Source organism: Heterocephalus glaber, unplaced genomic scaffold (assembly GCF_053883595.1).
Source record: "Heterocephalus glaber isolate CG9 unplaced genomic scaffold, H.glaber_assembly_v1.0 deba00000621, whole genome shotgun sequence".
In the NCBI taxonomy this organism is placed as follows: Eukaryota; Metazoa; Chordata; class Mammalia; order Rodentia; family Bathyergidae; genus Heterocephalus; species Heterocephalus glaber.
Window position 1 is genome coordinate 28009317 of NW_028258153.1, and position 21732 is coordinate 28031048.

Consider the following 21732-nt stretch of genomic DNA (forward strand, 5'->3'; position numbering starts at 1 on the left):
CTCAAACCTAGTTTTCTTTCTTTCTTTTTTTTGGTGAGAACATTTAAAATTCTCTTTTTAGCTGTTTTGAAATATACCTTATTATTAACTCTAGTCCCCTACTATGCATCAGAACTTATTTTTTGAACCCACTGATGAGCATCTTCCTTCTCCTCCCAAGCTTCTGGTGTCTACTTTCCTGTACTTCAACGTTTTTAGATTCCACCATAAAAGAGGTCATATGGTATTTGCCTCTCTGCCTGGCTTATTTCATGTAACACTGTCTTCTAGGTTCAGCTGTGTCATTGCAAATGACAAAATTTCCTGGTTTTGGAGGCTTGATAGCATTGCATTGTGTAGACATACCACGTTTTACAAATATACCCACTTATCAATGGGTACTCAGGTTGTGTCTGTATCTTGGCTGTTGTGAATAAGGTTGCAGTGAACACAGGAGTGTAGTGCATACTGTTTTACATTCCTGTGAGTCTGTACCATGAGTGGGATTGCTGGATTTGCAGTTTTCTAGTTGGTATTTAAAGATGGTGCTCTTGTGGTAGAATTTCTTTGACATATTTATAGAATTACAGATAGTAGGATATATCTGAAACTTCTTTTTAAATCTAGTACGATGAATTAGTTCCTGCTTCTCTAACAACAAAATATGGAGGCTTTTATATCAACACTGGCACTCTGCAGTTTCGTCAAGCTTCAGACACTGAAGAGGAAGATATGACAGACAATCAAAAGCACAAGCCACCCAAGGTGGGTTTATCTGACTTTACAATAGTAAAGAGAGCATTGAATTAATAAGATGTACTTTTTGAATATTACTTGTGCTACAATTGTGAATGAAAGGAAAAGTAAAATACTAACCATTGTTTAATCTGTAATTACATGCTTTAAAATAAAATGCAGATGTGGGAAAATTGGCATTTATATAATTGTAGAATTATATTTTTTAGTATTTCTCTCTTCAGATATGGTCTAATAGTCTGCTACTAGTCTGTCTGGAGTAAGGTTAAGAAATGAATAGTATCTTTAGGCAAAGATTTCCTTGTACCAGAATCCCTAAAATGTGTATTAAAAATTCAGATTTGAGGGCCTTAACCCAGATAAGTGAATCTCACTCTAGGTGAGAGTGCTCAGGGACACCAGGAACCTGGACTAGACTTTTAGCAAGTAATTCTAATGTATCTGGACATTTGATAAAAACCATTGCCGTGGGTTGGGAGCATCAAACAGGCATTGATACTCACATAAATGATGCATTTAAAAAAATTATTGGCAGGTTCCCAAAATAAAAGAAGATGATACTGAGATGAAGAAGCGGAAACGGAAGGAGGAAGGGGAAAAGGAGAAGAAGCCAAGGAAAAAAGTATCCAAACAGCTGGGGTATGTTACATTTAACCTAGTAAGGGAACTAGTGTCATAGTATCACTGTTTCTCCTTTCAGAAAGATACATATATTCACCACTAATTAATTCAATTTAGCTGGGTCTAACTTAATATAATGTTTATAAATATTAACAGTCTGTTAACTTATGTTTAATAATATGGTATATATTAATAAGAAGGCTCTGTCATCTCACTCCAAAAAGGATGGCTTTCTTCAAGAAATCATAACACACACTAGGCGTGGTTGTGCACGCCTGTGATCCCAGCACTCAGGAGGCTGAGGCAGGAGGATCACCATGAGACCCAGACCAAACTGGGCTCCATAGTGAGTTCAAGGCCTGTTGGAGGGTGATCAGTACTCCCGACTGCTTAGAAAGGGGGACAGCGAGGGCTAAAGAAAAAAAGACAATAGAGACTTGCATAATTTCAAAATATATGGGGGGCCAGGAGGTCCCAGGTGTCCCTCAGAGTGGGAAAAGACAAAGACATTCCGAGCTTGCCACTATTTATTGGCTTCATAGGGCGTATAAGATGACTCACAGGGCAGCGATAATCCTAAATTGACGAGGATCTTGCAATTGGAGGAAGTATCAGATGACGGGTGGTAGCAGTACTATGACTTAGGTCAGTGAGGAGCTTATTTTCATTAGGACAGTGAGATGAGCAAAATATTCTTACAACAGTAGGTGGGATGAGTTAAGCTGTTAAGGAATTTGTCCCTCCCCAGGTGAAACCTTTTGTATTAGGAGGTCTTCAGTTGACGAAATCTTTTTTTTTTTTTTTTGTGGTACCAGGGATTGAACTCAGGACCTTGCACTTGCAAGGCAGGCACGGTGCCACTGAGCTAAATCCCTGGCCCACTCAGCTGATGTAATCTTGCCCTTGAGTGTCACAGCATCAGGGACCATTGACACCTCAGCTGTGAGCTGTGACTGGAGGCAAAACAGAATTATGTTTCCGCATGCCATAGCTGACCCACAGGCAAGAAGACTGGGTCTGACAACCCTAATCATAATTTAATTGTGAAATGACTTTTCCCCAAAAATATGTAGAATGGCTCCCTACAAAGGCCAGTCTGAAGTACATAGCAAGACCCTGTCTAAAAAAAGCAAAGAAAGAAATCACAACAAATGCTAGAGAGCCTTGCGGGTAAAGGAAGAATGCTTCTTCATTGGTGGGAGTATAAAGTGGTGCAACCAGTATGGAAATCAGTAGGGAGGGCTGGGGGTTTAACTCAGTGGTTCAGGTGCCTGCCTCTTGAAGGGTCCCGAGTTCAATCCCTGGTACTAAAAAGAAAAAAAGAAAGAAAGAAAAAGAAATCAGTAGGGCGAGTCCCCAAAACCTGAAAATAGGGCCGGAGATTTAGCTCAGTGGTTTTGCCGCCTGCTGCACAAGCGCAAGGACCGGAGTTCGATCCCCGGTACAAAAAAAAAAAACTGAAACTAGAAATTCCATTTGACCAGCTATTCCTCTTCTGGGTATCGTCTGAAAAGAATTAAATATCATATTACAGTGATACTTGCATACTTATGTTTACAACAGCATAATTCATAATAGCTAAATCTTAGAAGAAGCCTATATGTCCTTCAATAGATGATTGGATTAAGAAAATCTATTTAGCCAGGGATTTAGCTCAGTGGTTTCGCCGCCTGCCTCGCAAGCGCAAGGACCCGTGTTCGATCCCTGGTACCAAAAAAAAAAGAAAAAAATCTATTTAGAGCCATGGATTTAGCTCAGCAGCACAGCGCCTGCCTGGCAAGTGTGAGGTCCTGAGTTTGATCCTTTGGACCAAAAAAAGAAAATCTATTTATACACAGTAGAGTAGTACTGTGCCATAAAGAAGGGTATGTCATTTGTAGGAAAATGGGTGCACCTTGAGATCATAAGGTTAAGTGAACTCGGACACAAAGGCTTGAATATTGTATGGTTTCTCTTATATGAGAAAAACATATAAATACAGTGGAAAATAAAAGGCAATAGGAAAAAGTAGTTATTGTAATCCAGTGTGATCAATGTATCTCAAAATGTACCTTGATTTAGTATAATTGTTTTATGTGTTTTATATGTTTTTTGGCCTGTCTGGCAAATGTTAATCTGTGTTTATGATAATTAACTCGATAAATACTTAAAAGCAAATATATCTGATGCTAGCAAAAAAAAAAGCTAAATAAATCAATAGGGGGTTTTTTTGGTACTGGGTATCGAACTCGGGACCTTGTGCTTGCAAGGCAGGTGGCAGAACCACTGAGCTAAATCCTGGCCCTTGTTTTGTTTTTTTAACCCAGGACCTCACACAAGCTAGGTAAGCATTCTACCACTGAGTCAGATTCCTAGCCCGTGGAATATTTTTATATTAAACCAACCATGCATTGTTTACATATAGGCTACTGCTAACCCTAAGTCTCTGGGCACCTAAGCTTAGTTTTAGTACCAAAATATTAAACAGTTTGTTCAGTAATACCAATTTTTAAACTGGTTCTTGTTGGGTAAAACATGTTAATGAGGAAAATATTCAATTAACCCATGTATACATTTGAACAGGGGATTTCTTTGTATTTTCTGATATCTTCTTCAATCTCCTTTTTCAGAGTATTATAGTTTTGATTGTGGAGGTCTCTCACTCCTTGGTTAGGTTAATTCCTAAGTATTTCATTTTTCTTGATGATATTTTAAAAGGTATTGTTTTTCTAATTTCTCTCTCCAAATTTTACTGATATGCAGAAACACTATTGATGTTTTGAGTGTTGACTTTGTCTAAGCTACCCGATTTGATTTTTTTTTGGTACCTGGGATCGAATTCAGGACATTGTGCTTACAAGGCAGGTGTGGTACCACGGAGCTAAATCCCCACCTCTCAATTTGATTATTAATTGTAAGAGTCTTTTGGTGGAGTTTTTAGGGTCCTCTGTAGAGGATCAAATCACCTGCAAATAAGGTTAATTTAACTTCTTCCTTTCCTGTTCATAATCCTTTTATTTCTTTCTTTTGCCTAATTCCTCTGCCTAATGTTTCTAGAACTATATTGAACAGGACTGGTGACAGTGAACATCCTTGTCTTGTTTCTGATTTTAGAAGGAAAGCTTTCAGCTCCTCTTATTTAATATGATGTATAGATGCCTTTTATGAGTTTGAGATAAAGATCTTCTATATCTATTTTCTTCACGAAAATAGCTTAAGGTTTCAGATATTTCCTCTTGCATGCCCCCATTCCCAACCCCCTGTATTTTAATAGTGTAACCATAAAGCTTTATTATCTTTAGACTTCTGGTACCTTGAGTATAATGTGGTGCAGAGAGGTCCTTTTTTGGTCCTGGCTATTTGGGGTTCTGTATGCCTCACTTATCTGTATGTTTGTTTCTTTCTGTGTAGTTGGGGAGTTTTCTGCCATTATTTCTGTGAATAGGTTTTTTTATGCCATTTGTGTTGTTTTTGATTTTTCATTTATTCTAATTACTCTTAGATTAATCTTCTTTGTGTCATTTAGCGTCGTCTGTTGAATCCATTTTTCATGTTCTTTTGTTGCATTTAAGATGTCTTTGAATAGTTGGTCTTTGAAGGCATCATTATCTTCTAGTTCTGAAATTTTGTTCTCTTACTGCTTGTTTCTACTGCCCATACTTTCAATATAATTTTTAATCTCTGGAATTTTTTATTAAAACTCTTTCATGGACTCTAATTCTTTGTTTTGTATCATTTTGTGTAACTCAGCTAACTTTTTATTAGTGTCTTCTGAAAGCTCCTGTATCATTTTGGTTATTACCTCCATTATCTGGTTAGTTGTATCTTCTGTGATCCCACTGAGTTCCCCTTTATCTCACCTCCTCTGTGGTCATTTCGAATAATTCAGCTTTGTGCCCTATGCTATTCTCCCTCTTGAAGCCCATTGGGATGGTTTCAGGGGAGCTGAGAGTTTTGGGAGGCATTTTGTTCCCCATTTGTTAAGTTTTTATTGTTTTTTGTCTATTTGTTTCATTTTGTGCTGAGGTTTGTGGTGGATTACATTGCAAAGACTTTGTTACTACTATAGAGATCTCTTTAGTCATTTTTAGTGATGTACTTTGGACATGGCTAACTGTAGTCCTTTGTCTCAGCCCCCAAATCTGACCACCTCAGTTAATTCAGGAGTGTGGCCCAACACCAAGTTTTCTGGGAATATACTGTAATATCATTAATGTTACAATGATAAGCTGGGTGTTGGCTTACGGAGAAGACATTATAGCAACAATTATAGTTATACTATTAAAGATATAAGGGATTGGGAATGGAGAAATGTGAGAGGAATTATCTGAAACCTTAAACTATATGATATAAAAGGAGGAGAGAGAAGTGGAAGAAACAAAGATAAAGGAACACTAATAAACAGGTAAAGATGAAGAAGAAAAAAAACAAAAAAGGAAGAAGAAAAAAAACAATATATGCAAAAGAAATTTCTCTGTGATTTTGAGAGTGTAGTCTTCTTCCAGGATCTACAGTTTGGAGCAATGTCTAAATCAAGATGTGTCCCCCTCATGCTGGTAGACAGAAAAGGCAGTCAGACCCCAGATCAGGGTTAGATACAGTCACTAGCACATAACACCAGTAGGGTAAAAGGCCAGATTGCCATGACTTTCAAATCTAGAGCAACTCAGGCTGGGCCAGACCTCTGGCCATGGAGGGTGGGATTGTGTCCTTTAGTTCAAACCCCTCAGGGGGCCACTTTCCAGCCCACTCTTTGACTGTGGCTCTTACTCAGTCACTGTGAGAATATAACACTGAAAGCCCTGAAGTGAAGCCGTCCAATGTCTGCACTGAGTCCCAGATTCAAACAATAAACTCTTCCTGGAATAGCACCCAACCAAGCACTCTCTCCAGGGATATGGTGGATGCTTAAACTAGAGTTGCTGGTGAGCTACTGCTTGTCAAAGGGCTTACAGGGAAACAGAAACCCACACTCTCCCTACAGCTCACAGTACCCTCCAGTCTATTCTGCCACTGCGTGTCTCCCTGAGGCCCTCTGGAGTCCACCACTTTCACTGTTTCTTTGTAGATTCAGTCTCCTTTTTCTGTGCATCATAAGCCAGGAGCTAGAGAGAAACTGCAGACTGTCTCTTCCCTTCTCCCTGTTGTGTTCTGTCTCTTCAATTCCTCTGTAGGTTTTAATTTTCCTGTCATATCCTTCCTGGTTCCCCAGGATTACTTCTCTCTTTTTTTCTTCCCTACATTGTTCTTTTTTAGTCTCTGGATTCCTAAACTTGGAGAGGCTACTGTTGTCACTCACTGCAGCACTATTTCCCCCTATTTAGCTATTTTTGATCCTTTTGACCTTAGGTAACATCTTTTTTTTTTTCTGGTACTGGGGATTGAACTCGGGACCTTGCACTTGCAAGGCCAGGCGCCGGAACCACTGAGCTAAATCCCCAGCCCAACCTTAGGTAACATCTTGCCAATAAAAACTAAAATAGAATTTCTCAAAACCTTAAATCAGAAGAGTAAAATTTAAGCCACATCCATAATCCCAGCACTTGGGAGGCTGAGGTAGGAGGATCGCCATGAGTTTGAGGCCATCCTGGGGCACATAATGAGTTCAGGGCCAGCCTGAACCACCAAGGGAAACCCTGCCTCAAAAAAAACAAAACAAAACAAAAAGAATAAAATTTAAAATTGCTGTTTTCCTCAACTTCTCTGGCTTTTTTGTAATGCTAAGGGAAAGACACTTTTGTGAGGTCTTCCTTTTCTGCTTAGAAGGGAATGTACCTCTGTATTTGGGGCTCTCTGTATTCAAAAGGTTGATGTAGGGATGTATTTTTCCCTCCTAAACATGGGATTATAGTCGTAATCATGACCTTGAGATAAAGAAATTACTGAGAAAATATCCATTACTAATGGGTTTCTTAAATATTCATTATTTACAAATAAACTTCAGGAACATAAACTTCAAGTAATGCCTTTTATTTAATTTATTGTTTTCTGAACTATAACTTACTCATTCCACTTTTTTTCGTTTGTTTTGTTTTGTTTTTTAGTACCAGGACTGAAACTCTGGCACCTTGCGCTTTCAAGGCAGGTGGCAGAACCACTGAGCTAAATCCCCAGCATTTTGTTTTGTTTTGTTTTGTTTTGTTTTGTTTTGTTTTGTTTTGTTTTGTTTTGTTTGGTACCAGGGATCGAATTCAGGACCTTGCACTTGCAAGGCAGGTGGTGGCACCACTGAGCTAAATCCCTGGCCCTCATTCCACATATTTTTTAAATGCTTCTGTAGCTTTGGGATTTATAATAACTCAAATGTGGGTGGACCTACCTTCAAGGTACTAATAATCTTCTAGGTTCTGTAGTAAACATAGAAACATCCAAGCTATAGGATTTAGAACAGATTTCTTAGAGAAGTGATAGCTGTGAACTACGGCTTTTCCCCATGGTTCATGTTATGGGGAAAGTTATCATTTAGACGTACACGAATCTGGTTACCTATCTAGACTAGAAAGTGAAAGGTGATCAGAAAGCAGTAGCAGTTATGCTGGTAGGCAAAGGCTCACAAATCAAAACCAGGGGATTTATATTTCTTTGGCAGTTTTTAGCCCAAACCATTTGTGCTCCCACTTTGAAGGTGAATGATAATGAACTTCTGGTTGTAAAGCAACTGTATTCTCAGCCAAAGTGCATTTCTCTATTTGGTTAATTCTTTAGGTGGCTACTTTATAGATTGACTAAAAAATGTAAACATTCTAGGGCCAGGGATTTAGCTTAGTGGTTCCGCTGCCTGCCTCACAAGCGCAAGGACCCGAGTTCAATCCCAGGTACCAAAAAAAAAAAAAAAAAAAAAGCAAACATTCTAAAATGGACAAAATGGAGTAAATTAAACTTAATATATTTTAATAAGTCTACATTCATTTTTTTTTCTTGGCTTTATTCCTTTCTTTGTCTTCACTATAATGGCCATTTACCTTTTCTAGGTAACAATTGTTGAAAAAGATGCTATCATAAAAATACAATTTAATATAAACTTGAAAAACTTTTGCTTTCACCTGTCAAGTGATTATTTTAATTCATGCCTACTTATCTTCTTGGAACATTAACCTTTAAAGTCACACATAGCCTAACTGGTCCCTTTTTTATTGACAGAGTTGTGGCTCTAAATTCACACAAGTCTGAAAAAAAGAAGAAACGTTATAAAGATTCCTGTGCTCTCGCTGCCATGATACGAAAGTTTCAGAAGGAGAAGGATGCATTAAAGAAGGAGTTTAACCCCAAAGTCCCAGGGACTTTGTCGACCTCCTCTCTGAGTAAGCCTCCCACTACTGCCACCGCACTGGGGAATGACGTCTCAGACTTAAATCTGAACAGTGCTGATCCAGACCTCCCCATTTTTGTTAGCACAAATGAACATGAACTGTTTCAGGAAGCTGAAAACGCCCTAGAGATGCTAGATAATTTGGACTTTGACAGATTACTGGATGCTGCTTCTAATGGTAGCCCCCTGTCTGAGTCAGGGGGAGAAAATGGAAACACCCCCCAGCCAACCTTCACCTCTCAGGTCATGCCCAAGGTGATACCTACGCTCCCAGAGGGTCTGCCTGTATTTCTGGAAAAACGCATCGAGGACCTCCGTGTAGTAAGTGTGACAGTTCTCTTGGTTTTTATTTGCTGCGAAACATAACAAATGCTGCTGCTTATTCTTTTTTTTTTTTTTTTTTTTTTTTTTTTGGTACTGGGGATTGAACTCAGGGCCTTGTGCTTGCGAGGCAGGCAGTGGCACCACTAAACTAAATCTCAGGCCCTCCTGCTTATTGTTATTCTCCCCCCCCCCCCCACTGGGGATCGAACTCGGGTCCTTGCGTTTGCGCAGCAGGCCACAAAACTACTGAGCTAAATCCCCACTTATTGTTATTCTTTATTTTGTTTTGTTTTGTTTTTGGTACGGGCAGTTGAACTCCCGGTCCTTGCACTTGCGCAGCAGGTGGCAAAACCACTGAGCTAAATCCCCAGCCCACTTATTGTTATTCTTAACTGTCCTCCTTCTTCTCCCCCTCCCCCTCCCCTCCCCCTCCCCCTCCCCCTCCCCTCCTCCTTTCTCTTCCCCCCACCCCCTTCCTCTTCCACCACCTCCTCCTCCACTCTTAAGCTTTAAATATCTAAATAGGGGAGCAAGAGGGCGGGGGATTTAGCTCAGTGGTTCCGCAGCCTGCCTCCCAAGTGCAAGGTCCCGAGTTTGATCCCTGGTACCAAAAATTAAAATTAAATAAATAAATAGGGGAGCAAGAAATGTATCTAATTTTCCCAACAATTGGCTCTTGAATTTTATTTATTGATTCTGTTCTTCCTGTTGTTGTTTAGTGTTTTTTCTGAGGTAGAACTAATAAGCTCCTCTATCTTTATTTTGATATCTACTTTATCAGTCCAGATTTAGAAAAAGTATTTTATAGCAATGAGATACTTAAAATACTTTTTCTAAATCCTGGACTGATAAAGTAGGTATCTCATTGCTAGTGTTTTATTTATAACCTATGTTTGCTATCATTTTTGTTGTTTCTATGCTGTTTGATTCATAAGATTTTTTGAACAGTGTCTTCATTGTGATGATTATCATTAAAGATGACCCTTTTTATCTTGTTAATGCTTTTCACCTTGACTAATTTTGTATGATTTTACTGTAGATTCCTTTCTCTTGGGTTTTTTTTTCTCTTTTTACATGATATAGCTTTAGCCTTCAGACTTATGAATTCTTTTATTTTGGCTTTTCCTCTTATAGATAACATAAAAATAAAAATTTGTCTGGTGACCTCATCTGAATTTTTTTCCTTTAATCTTCTCAACAATTCTATATATGAAGTATAGGCATACTTAAGTTGAGACATTTAAGTGGATGCAGGTTAAATATGTTGGTCAAGGCCACACAAATGATAAATAGTGGAATTAAGATTCACTGGATTCCAAAATACATCCATTTCTATTGTCCCCTGTTGCCCCATACTATAGTTTTTGTCTAGGTTTTTTTTTTTTGGTCTAGGTTTTAACATATGCAGGTGATGTGATTCAGGTTTTTCAAGATGTAACTGTTAATAGTAATACAGTAAGTTCCTGACTTACTGTTGTCTGTTTTGTTTTGTTTTGTTTGTACCAGGGATCCAGCTCAGGACCTTGTGCTTGTGAAGCAAGCAAGACGCCCCTAAGCTAAATCCCTGGCTCCTTACTGTATATTTTGAGTTGTAATCTTTCACAAGTGTACTATAAAAGACTCACTTTGTTAGATCAGGAACAAATCCAACTTACAAATGTTTCCCCAGAATGGAATTTGTGGGCCGGGGATTTAGCTCAGTGGTTTTGCTGCCTGCTACGCAAGCGCAAAGACCTGAATTTGATCCCCGATACCAAAAAAAGAATGCAGAATGGAATTTGTTCGTAAGTTGGGGACTTGCTGTATCTACTGTTAATTTACCAGCATCTGTGCTGTGTGGAGAGTGTGGTGCTACTCTGTCCCTCTTCACAAGGCCTCCTTTGCCTCTCTAGCCTCAGCTATCGTGTGGGCAGGCAGTGTTTCTCCATTTAATAGGAAACTAAATGTCAAAACGATTATGTAATTTGCCCCAGCCCATATAATTTTTAAGTGACAGAGCTCAGATTCAAACTCAGGATTTAAAGTCAGGACTGGAAACTCTGTAGCTTGTATACTGTCTTCTGTGTCATATGTCATTCATTCTGTTGTATAAACTAATTGGTTAGTGATGACTATGTTTCAGTCTCGAATGTGTCTGTTACATCTCATATCAAAAAACACCTGTCTCTGAATGTGAGGCCAATCTGGCTTCAACATCTGCCACCGCTTTGATCGCCAGGGTTGATTCGGCTGATCTGACTGGCTTGGGTAGGTGTCCCCTCCCTCACTGCTCCATGTATGTCCCTCCCGAAGCTACGAGCTCGGTGGAAGAGGGCAACCGCCCCGATAGAGGAGGACCATTTCCTCAGTTAAGGGTATATGAGTAGCTGCGCTTCCCTGCTAAGACCTCCGAACAAGCTGTCAAAAATACTATCTCTGTAGTAACCATGACAGGGTTAAAACAGCTTCTTTCTGGGCCGGGGATTTAGCTCAGCAGTTTCGCCGCCTGCTGCACAAGCCCAGGGACCCAAGTTCGATCCCTGGTACCAAAAAAAAAAACCCAGCAGCTTCTTTCTAACCCCTTAGTCAGAAATTGACAATAATAATATTCATTTTAGTTATGGGTACTGTGCATTTTCTACATTTTTCTTTGAAATATGAGACAATACTTTTTCTTTAGACTTGAATTCATCTACAGCTAAAATGCTCATGTCTGTCTGATAAGCAGTTTCTTCTTGTTCTTTTCTCACTTTGTGATACCTTTCCATATTCAACGTCTTTACCCCTTTTTGCTTGCCTTTCTTGAAGTTTAGTTTTCATTCTGACTTTTTCCCATATTTGTCTCCTACACATGCTCAGTCTTCATCTTATTGAAGAAGCATGTTTCAGAAATTCGCTTCTTGTACTTAAAGTGTATGAAGTCATCAAATAAATTGGTAGATTGACAGAATCTGCACATGGTTACCTCAAAATACTGGACCACTCTCAGTGTTTCATACTTCCTAGATCTTAAGATGAATTATTTTTTTATTTCCCCAGTAAATTTTGCCCCAAGTGATTATGGCAGAATGTCCAGGTTTTAAAACTCTGTTTCTTGTCAGCTGGTTAAAATGGAAACAAAGTGATGAAAATATTATCCTTAAACTCACTGAATTAATTTGTGATTGCCCCTTAATAATAACTTTTGGCTAGCCGGGTGTGGTGGCTGATGCCTATAATTACAGCACTCAGGAGGCTGAGGCAGGATGATCACCGTGAGCTTGAGGCTAGCCTGGGCTACAGTGAGTTCAAGGCCAGCCTGAACTACATAGCAAGACCCTGTCTCAAACCGCCCCCCTCCAAAAAAAAACCCTTTGACTAATTTTTTCACTGTTATTAGTCAGACCCCAGACTGGCTGCAGTAAGCCAGTATCTTGATGCTGGGTGGCAGCATTGCACAGTGGATACCAAGAGGCTTTGATCTGATTCCTGGATCCACAATTTACTAGCAGTTGAATTTGAGGACATTTCAACTAATCTCTTAAGGTTTAGATTCCTTGTTTGTAAGATGGAGACTAATGCCAACTTCTTAGGCTGTTATGAGTACTATATATGGTAAGTATGAAATGTATAATAGCATGTGAGAATACAAAGGTAATCATAGCTGCAATCTCATGGACCTAATTTCCATTTACTAGTCTTGTTTTTTAAATGATGGGTTGAGAACTATCAGTTGATTGTGAAGTCACTTTAGTAGGTAAAGACCAACATTTTTAACAAATGAGATAAAATAGAAATATATTGTTGCATAACATTTTTATTCGTACATATTTGTGACTATAGCATGACTTAATCTAATTTTCTGTAACTAGATCACATTAAAGCTTTTAAGGTTATAAGGTTAAAATTTCATCAAAAATTCTTACTGTATATGTTTTTACACAAAGGAAAAACACTGCAGACTTTTTAAAAGTACCATGTGCAGGGGCCAGGGATTTAGCTCAGTGGTTTCACCGCCTGCTATGCAAGCGCAAGGCCCCAAGTTCAATCCCCGGTACCAAAAAACAAAACAAAAAGTGCCATATGCATCATGAAAAGACTATTACTTTCCAGTTTCATACCTTTTATGATCTGTGGTGACAATTAAATCTAGAACTAGGCAGTATTGATATGTTATTCACATTGCTTCTCTTTTCATTTCCATAGTGGGGATTGAACCCAAGGGTCTTACCGAGCTACATCCCCATCCCTTTTATTTTATTTTATTTATTTATTTTTGGTACCAGGGATCGAACTCAGGACCTTGCGCTTACCAGGCAGGCACGGAGCACTGAGCTACATCCCCAACTCTTATTTTTCATTTTGAGACAAGATCTCACTAAGTTGACCAGGCTGGTCTCATGATCCTCCTGCCTCGGCCTCCAGAGTGGTGGATTACAGGCATGTGCCACCATGCCCATCTTCTTTGTTTCTTTTTAAATGTTGTATTTCCCTTTGCCAAACCATCAGTTAAAGGCCTTCAACAGTTGTACCACCAGTTCCATATTTTTGTACTTACTCATTACATGTTTGGTTTTTATCTTCCTCTTGGAGATTCCAACTCCTTCTGAGTTTTTTGTAGAGCATATTTAAGGTTCTCCTCACCAGCCCACCCCCTTCCAGCCATGTGTCAGCTACACATTTTAGCAGAATCGTTGGCTGTATTCTGGTCAGCAATCCTAACAGAATTCTATAGCTGTTAGTATAATACTTTTGTCAATGACTCTGTAATTTAGGATCATAGTCATGGATTCATCGTCATCTTAGGTCAAGTTAGATAGCTTACCAAATTCGTTTGCCTACTTAACATAAGTTTCCAGCTTCAACTTGAATTGATTGCATGATTTGACCTACATAAACACCTTTAACCTTTTTTTTTTTTTTTTGGTACTGGGGTTCCAACTCAGGACCTTGCTGTTGTCAGGCGGTGGAACCACTGAGCTAAATCCCCGGCCCAACACCTTTAATCTTTTGTTTTTGTTTTTTTTTGTATTAAATTCTTTTATTGGTACATTGTAGGTATACAACACAATTACATTTCTCATTGGGAATTGTACCTTTACATAAAGCATCTTGGTTCTTATTTTTTGCCCATTCCTAGCCCTCCCTTCACACCCTCCACCCTTCCCTATTTACAAAGACTTTATTTCCATTTTTTCCATTTCTCATCATTTTTTCCTTTCCCTTCTTTCCTTTCCCCTGCCCCTCCCACTACCCCTACCCCTTTGGACCGTTTCTTCCTATTTTACATTATCGATTATTCATTCTAATCATTGGTACATTTTAGGTATACAATATAATGACATTCATCATTGGAAATTTGCACCTTTACATAGTCTCTCTTGGTTCTTCTTTTTCACCCTTGCCCAGCCCTCCCTTCAACCCCTCCAGCCCTCCCTATTTATAAAGATTTTGTTCCTATTTTTCCATTTTCTCATATTAATCCCATTCCCTTCTATCCTTTCCCTTAGCCCTCCCACTTCCTTCCCCTTTGCCCCTTTTCTTCCTATTTCACATTACCTGTTATACATTTAGTCCTTATTTACACTTTCAGTTTCTTACACCAGAGAAACTATTCGGAATTTGTTCTTGTGTGTCCTATTTATTTCACTTAAGAGTATTGCCTCAGTGTGCATCCACTTAGCTATAAATGTCTCTAATTTCTCATTTTTTATGGCTAAATAGTACTCCATTTTATTAAAAAGCCACATTTTCTTTATCCAGTCTCCAGTTGATGGGCATTTGGGCTGTTTCCAAGTTTTAGCTATTACAAACTGTGCTGCTATGAGCATGGGTGCACATATATCACTGTAACACCTTTAATCTTGATGGAAATTGATCTTTTATTCTCCTGTATTCTTAGAATCACATAACTTTATCTGTGATAGACTGAACGATGGTTCCCAAAAGATGCCCATATTTCTAATCACTAGAACCTGTAAATGTTACCCTTTACAACAAAAAAGAGATGGAGGTCTCTGTAAGTGTAATTAAGCTAAGAATCTTGAGAGGAGATTCTATAATGGATCCAAAATTCAGTCCCCTGAGTCCTTAGAAGAGATGGGGGGAGGGGGTGATGTGTAGAGAGGAGAAGGCCTGTGGAGGCTGAGCCGAGCTGGGAGATGTCTGGGAGCCCTGCAGCTGCAGCCAGGAGCTGGGAGAGCATGGGCTGAGCTCCCTGCTGTAAACTTGGTGGCTTAAAACAACAGAGTCCAAAGTCAGTTTATGGGGCTGGAATCAGAGCGTCAGTGGGCTGTAGTACCTCAGTAGACAAGGGTGATCTCCCCAGAGCTGTTCCGGGCCACTGTGTTTGCAGGAGCTGCTACAAACTGACAGTGTCCACCGCTTGAGCTTGGCTCTCAGTCGCCTCTGCCTGAGTCACAGCTTATGTGTATCCTGCTGACTCGAAGTTCCCTCTCTCTCTTTTTTAATTAGATAATTCATTCAGAGTAATTGTTTCATGAGTTTTATTGATAGTCTTTCTTATGTTTCTCTAGGCTGCCAAACTTTTTGATGAAGAAGGAAGGAAAAAATTCTTTACACAGGATATGAATAATATTCTTCTGGAGTAAGTGATCTTTTCTCTTGTTACTTTCTTTTCAGGGTGGGAGGGGAACAGTACTGGCAGTTAAACCCGAGAACTTCGTACTGAGCTACATCCCCAGGTCCCCTGTTCCCTTTTGGAGACAAGGTCTCGATAAGTCAGTTGTTTTCTAGGCTGAATTCAAACTTGGAATCTTCTTGCCTCACCCTCCCAGAGTGTTGGGATTACAGGGGTTCACTACCACAGCTGGCCTTAATTTTCTTCTTTTATTAAAAAACCTTAAGAATTGCTCAGTTAAAAATGTAGTAGTCCTGTGAGATCCAGATGCTGAGTTCATGGCTGGTTCAGGCATCAGCTCTTTCCTCTCAACCTTGCTTCGTGCATGGTTAACACTTGCTTCTCAGCAAAGTAATACTTTTGTAGATATTGGACCACTTAATGATAACCAAAGCTTCTGGGAAGAAGACAGAAATTAGATTGGGAAAGAGAGGTGAAGATTGGTATATGATACAGATTCCATTTAAATTAGCAGAATTTGTATCTAGTTTAGTAATAATTTTGCACTCAGATTTAGATGCCCATGAAGCTGGCAAATAAGCTGTACTTGTTACTGTTGACTCGCAGGTTTTAACATTGGCAAGAAGAATTCAGTATACAATTGGCTGTGGGCCAAGCCAAGCAAAAAAGTGGTCATGAGGAAGCAGCACTTTTATTCCTCAGATGAAAACCACCTAATAGGATGGTTCATTGCATTAGACTCAGGGAAGGAGTGTTTCTAAGACTGTGATTCCCATCTAGTACATACTCACGAGTAAAAATGACAGATTGCTTCATTAATTCTGATTACTGTTTGTAATTAATTGTAGTCAATCCTCTTGGACTCAGAAGACATAGAATGTAGTATGTTTCTAGTGTGCCGGCAGAGGAGTTTCTCATTCCTGCTTGCCTTTACGCTAGACAGGCAGTTTCAGGCTGGGTGTGTCTAACTGGGAACTATGCACATGCTTCCTGTCTGCACCGCTGCCTTTTACTGTACCCCCTTTCTGCCCCAGACTCAACAAACAGTCCAGCTGTTACTCATCAGAACTGTCCCAGATTCCGCAGTCAGAGATCTGACTAACCCTTTTTTTTTTTTTTTCACCTGAGACCACTAAATGAACTAGATCAGCTCTTCCTCTTGCGACCGAAGGAGTTTTGTGGTTTTTTGTTCTGTTTTTTTCCTCCTCTGTAAAAGAAAACACTCTTTCTCCCCTGAGAGAGTCCAGCCCATCCTTGGGACACAGCCTCTCAGATAAGCAGCCTGTCGGCCTCCCATCATCAGGCTCCTCTGCTCACTCCCCCCGTATCTGTTGTGAAACGCTTCCTTGAGTTCTGAGGTGCTGTCCACTTCCTCTTTCACAGAAATGTGCCTCCAGGTCTCTAGCCCTTAGGGTTAGAGGTGTTGTTTTTTCTCGGTCACTTTATTATTCTCTCTTCCCACTTTTACTTTATTTTCTTTTTCCACTTTCCTGAGCACACATGCCTTACTTTTCCAATTGCTTTATAAGGGCTTTGGGATAGAAAATTAAATTATCGGGCCGGGGATGTAGCTCAGTGGTTCCGGCACCTGTCTCACAAGTGGAAGGACCTGAGTTTGATCCCCAGTACAAAAAAAAAAAAAGAAAAGAAAAGAAAATTAAATTATCGAGATAAATTGCATCTGCCTTACCATTCTTTCCTTGTGTTTGGAAGAAAAAGAGATCACTTGATTGGAATAGGAAACCCTTTTTCTTTTTATATAATTCAATTGACCTCAGTCAACAAATACACAATGTACTGACTTGATTTCCCCTCCTTACCTGAAGCTGATAGATACTGCTGAGAAAGCATGTGACTCCTCACTCATGATCCCAGTCACCCTAACAGTTCTGCTCAACATGTTGCCCTAGGCCTGCCTCCCACTCTGCCAGACACTTAAAATGAGGCCTGCCTGCCACCTCTAATTTTTTTTTTCCCTTTGGTACCAGGGATTGAAATTGGGACCTTGTGCTTGCAAGGCAGGTGCCAGAACCACTGAGCTAAATCCCCAGCCCTACCCCTGTTAGATGCTTCTTACAGAGCTCATGAAGGAACAGCGACTTTGACTCAGTATAGAGGGATTTAACAGTGAGTTTCTTTTCAGGAAGTCAACTCTTCCTATATCTGAGTTACCTCTTTGGAAACCACTGGCTTTTATAAGGCAGTCGTAGTCAGTCTGGCCTTATCTGGGCTCTCTAAATACTTGGAGTTTCTATTTTATTTTTAGCCTTAACTTCCAGTTACAAGGAAGCCTACCTAGAAGACTTTCTACCCAGAGTAGACTTACAGTAAAGATCTAACCACATAATGTTACCTAAATAATTGTTTCTATGGAGCAGTAATGACCATAGTGATTGTTTCCCATGTAGCCATCTAGTTCTTAGAGGTCTTAGACTTCTTGCCATTTTTAATTTTCTCTTTAGCTACTCTAACACCAAGAATTTTCTGTTATTGTTTCTAAGGAGCATAATTTTCCACTTTTCATTTTTTCTGAAATGTCAGTTTATCTTAGAAGTGAGTAACCCAGTGCCAGACATGGTAGCACATGTCTGTCGTCCTAGCACTTGGAAAGCCTAGGCAGGTCACTTATGAGTTCAAAGCTAGCTTCAGCTACACATAGCCTGGAATATAGAGTGAGTCCCTGTCTTAAATAAATACGTACATGGATATATACATTCATACTGACAGATACATTTGATATGATACGGTTTCTTTTATTCTCTTATTCTTCGACTGTATCTTATATTTTTGAGAAGTATTTAAGTCTGTCTGTATCTTGTCCCATAACAGAATAAAATGATTTGGACATAATTCATTGCCAAGAGCCCCATTTGATCTTGGCCTTCAAATTAACAGCTCGTCTTATCTTCCTGCAATAGCAGCTACCAGGTATAATGTCTCCCATCTAGAGAAACACCTATTATGTTTTAGTAGGTTTGTCCTGCTGAAAATTAGGTAACTGTTATAAACTGCTTTCCTGTTGGGCTAAATACCTACTTAACAATTTGTTTTTTATCTCAGAAACCTAATTTATAAGAGGAAATGGGAGCTAGAAAATTACAATATATTGAACAAACTATTAAATATATAGCTTATGTAATACAGTCACAATAAAGGAAACAAAGATGGATAAAATAGTTTTTATATACAAAAGGACCTTAACCTTCTCTGAATCTTTGCTTTTTTTCAAACACTTCTAAAAGCCAGGGATTTAGCTCAGTGGTTCCGCCGCCTGCCTCGGAAGCTCAAGGACCCAAGTTCGATCCCTGGTACCAAAAAAACCAAAAAAAACTCAAACACCTCTAAGGAATACTGTAGGAACTCAGTGAAACCATGTTGCTTTCACTTGCCAGCAGGTAGAGGAATAGTATGGTATCGCTTTGAAGAGATGAGCATTTGGTTAAAATGGAGTTCCTGTGCTTTACCTGAAAACATAGACTTTAATCTGTCATCAGAAATGCATTGTCAGCTTGTTAATGGTCACATAAATTCTGCTCCTAAGGTAGAATTAGGAGGGGAAGGAAGGAAAGAGGAAGTAGGAAGAATTAAGATGTCTTACATACATGCACCAAATCCCCGTGATGAATGTAATCATGAACTGCAAACGTACTAATAAAAATTTTTAAATTAAAAAGCTTTCCACAACATTACTCTTTATGGTCAGGAAATTTATTTCTTTGAGAAATACTGTCTAGGAATCATAACATAACTTTAAAACAAAAATCAGCTGCCTTTGCCACTTTGTTTAGGTGATATCACCTAAAAGAAAGTCTGTATTGTTTATATTTGGGGTTATTTATTTATTTATTTATTTATTTTGGTCAGCATTGAATTACAGCTACAAGACCTGGGCCCTGTCATCCGTAGCGGTGTTTACTCTCATCTTGAAGCTTTTGTGCCATGCAATAAAGAAACGCTAGTGAAACGTCTAAAGAAGTTACATCTCAACGTCCAGGTATCTGAGGTTTTATAACCTACAGAAGGAAGAGAGTTGTTTCTCTTTGGTGCCTTTGCACATGAATTGCTTAGTAGTATGTATATATATAGTTACTAACCATAGGAATTTATTAAAGATATTTTACATCCCCTGAAAAAATTTCTTCAACAATGGATAGGTTTAGCCAAGAAGTAGTGTTTCCTAAGACATAGGTTCTTGGACTGGAAAGTCAGTGGAGAAAGTGGGAGCTGACAAACATAGAATTCGTTATTTTTTTATTTTTTATTTTTTATTTTTGATACCGGGATCGAAATCAGGACCTTGTGCTTTCGAGGCAGGTGTGGGCACCACTGAGCTAAATCCCTGGCCCAAGCATAGAATTCTTTATGCAAGCATTCACTTCTTTAAGAAAATACTTTTCCCAACTGAGAAACTACAGGTTAATCAACAACTGAAATTTATTGATGTCTTAGTTTTTGTGCTTTTGCTTGGCTCCTTTAGACGTTGGCAGTTGGAACTTGCTGCCATAAATTCAAATGACAGGGCCAGGTGTGATGGTGCATGCTTATAATCCCAGCACTTGGGAGGCTGAGGCAGGAAAGTAATAAATTTTGAGATAAGGTCTTGCTAAATTGCCCGGCCTGTGTTCAGACTTGTGAGTCTCCTGCCTCAGCCTCCCAGAGTGCTAGGTTCATAGACATGAACCACTACACCCAGCTCAACACAGTTTTATCACATAGTTTATGACCCTAAATAACACTGTGTAGTTTTGCATATTTGAGCTATTTTTTCTTTTTCAGTGCAGGGGATTGAACCCAGGACTTTGCCTACACTGGGAAAGCATTCTACCACTGAGCTCTGTCTCTATCCCTTTTATTTTTTATTTTGAGGCAAGGTCTCATTGAGTTACCTAGCCAGCCTTGAATTTGTAATCTTCCTGCTTCAGCCTCCCAAGTGTCTGGGATTGCCCAGCATGGTGGCATACCCCTTTAATCCCAACATTCAGGAGGCTGTGGCAGAAGAGTCATTGCAAATTCAAGGCCAACCTGGAGTACATAGTGAGTTCAAGCCCAGCTTGAACAGCAAGAGTCTGTGTCAAAAGACCAAAAAACGGGGGCCGGGGTTTTAGCTCAGTGGTTCTGGCATCTGCCTCACAAGCGAAAGATCCTGAGTTCAATCCCTGGTACCAAAAAAAAGACCAAAAAAGAAGGGAGGGTGATATTATAACAGGTGCTTCATATTTATTAATTAAAATGCATGGAATAGGTTTAAATACTTATTAGTAATAATATTTGTGTTCTAAAAATGTTGTCTTTACCAAAAATCACATTTTAGGGCTAGGAGTATAGTTTAACAGTAGAACTCTTGCTTAGCATACACAAGGCCTTGGGTTCAATTCCCAGCACTGCAAAGACAAAACAAAAACCTTACTCCAGTGAAGAAAAGCAAAGTCTAACAATGTTTATATACCTATGATGGTGATAAAAGTATATTTTAAATAGTTACACATATTAAGTTATTTGCAAAATGAGAATGAGTTGATTAGAACTGTCAGCTGGAGGGCTAGGGATTTAGCTTAGTGTCACCCCACCTTCCTTACAAGCACAAGGTCAAGAGTTCAATCCCCAGTACCAAAAACTAAAAACTAAAAAAAAAACAAAACTGTCAGCTAGAAACCTTTTTACCCTGAACCCGTATGGATGAGTCTCCCAGTTTCCTCTTTCACTTTGGCCTTGAGCTTACATATTTGCTTGCACCATAAGTCACAGTGACAATTCCCAGGAAAACAGGATGCCAGCATCCTGCTGGTAGCTGCCCATCCCATATCACATATCCCAGGATCCAGAGCAGCCTCCTCAGTTGGTATTTCTTCCCTGTCATAGTGGGGATTAGCCTGTAGTCTACACTGAAGATTTTATTCTCTGTTTAATCATTTGTATTATAAGGTGTCATATAATTATTGGTTAAAACATGTGCCTTCAAGAATATAAAGAAACCTTATTAATAATTGTGTTAGGGCAGCAGGCAACCCCTGGGACTCTCCTTGGCTGTGAAATATGATCATCGTAATTTTATATCCAGTGTACATTATGCAGTCAGTCCTGCAGAAGAAACATTTAGATAGCTAATATTTCAAATTTGTACTCAATATCTGAAACAAATTATATCTTTCGAGAATCTGTTTATAGAATAAATTTTGTTAAGGTATATGAAAAAAACCTGTATTAT

The 21732-nt window shown here is 39.2% G+C and overlaps 1 protein-coding gene across 7 annotated transcripts in view; it reads left to right on the forward strand.

The window, feature by feature from the left end:
* The window catches only part of Ubn2 (ubinuclein 2), a 122556-nt gene that overhangs the window by 38583 nt on the left and 62241 nt on the right, over positions 1–21732 (forward strand). For all 7 annotated transcript variants that reach the window (XM_087206309.1, XM_087206310.1, XM_087206311.1 and 4 more), the window contains 5 exons: positions 607–744; positions 1271–1374; positions 8476–8965; positions 15463–15533; positions 19392–19521. In XM_087206309.1, the coding sequence (XP_087062435.1) occupies positions 607–744; positions 1271–1374; positions 8476–8965; positions 15463–15533; positions 19392–19521 (933 nt within the window). The remainder of the gene's footprint in view (positions 1–606; positions 745–1270; positions 1375–8475; positions 8966–15462; positions 15534–19391; positions 19522–21732) is intronic.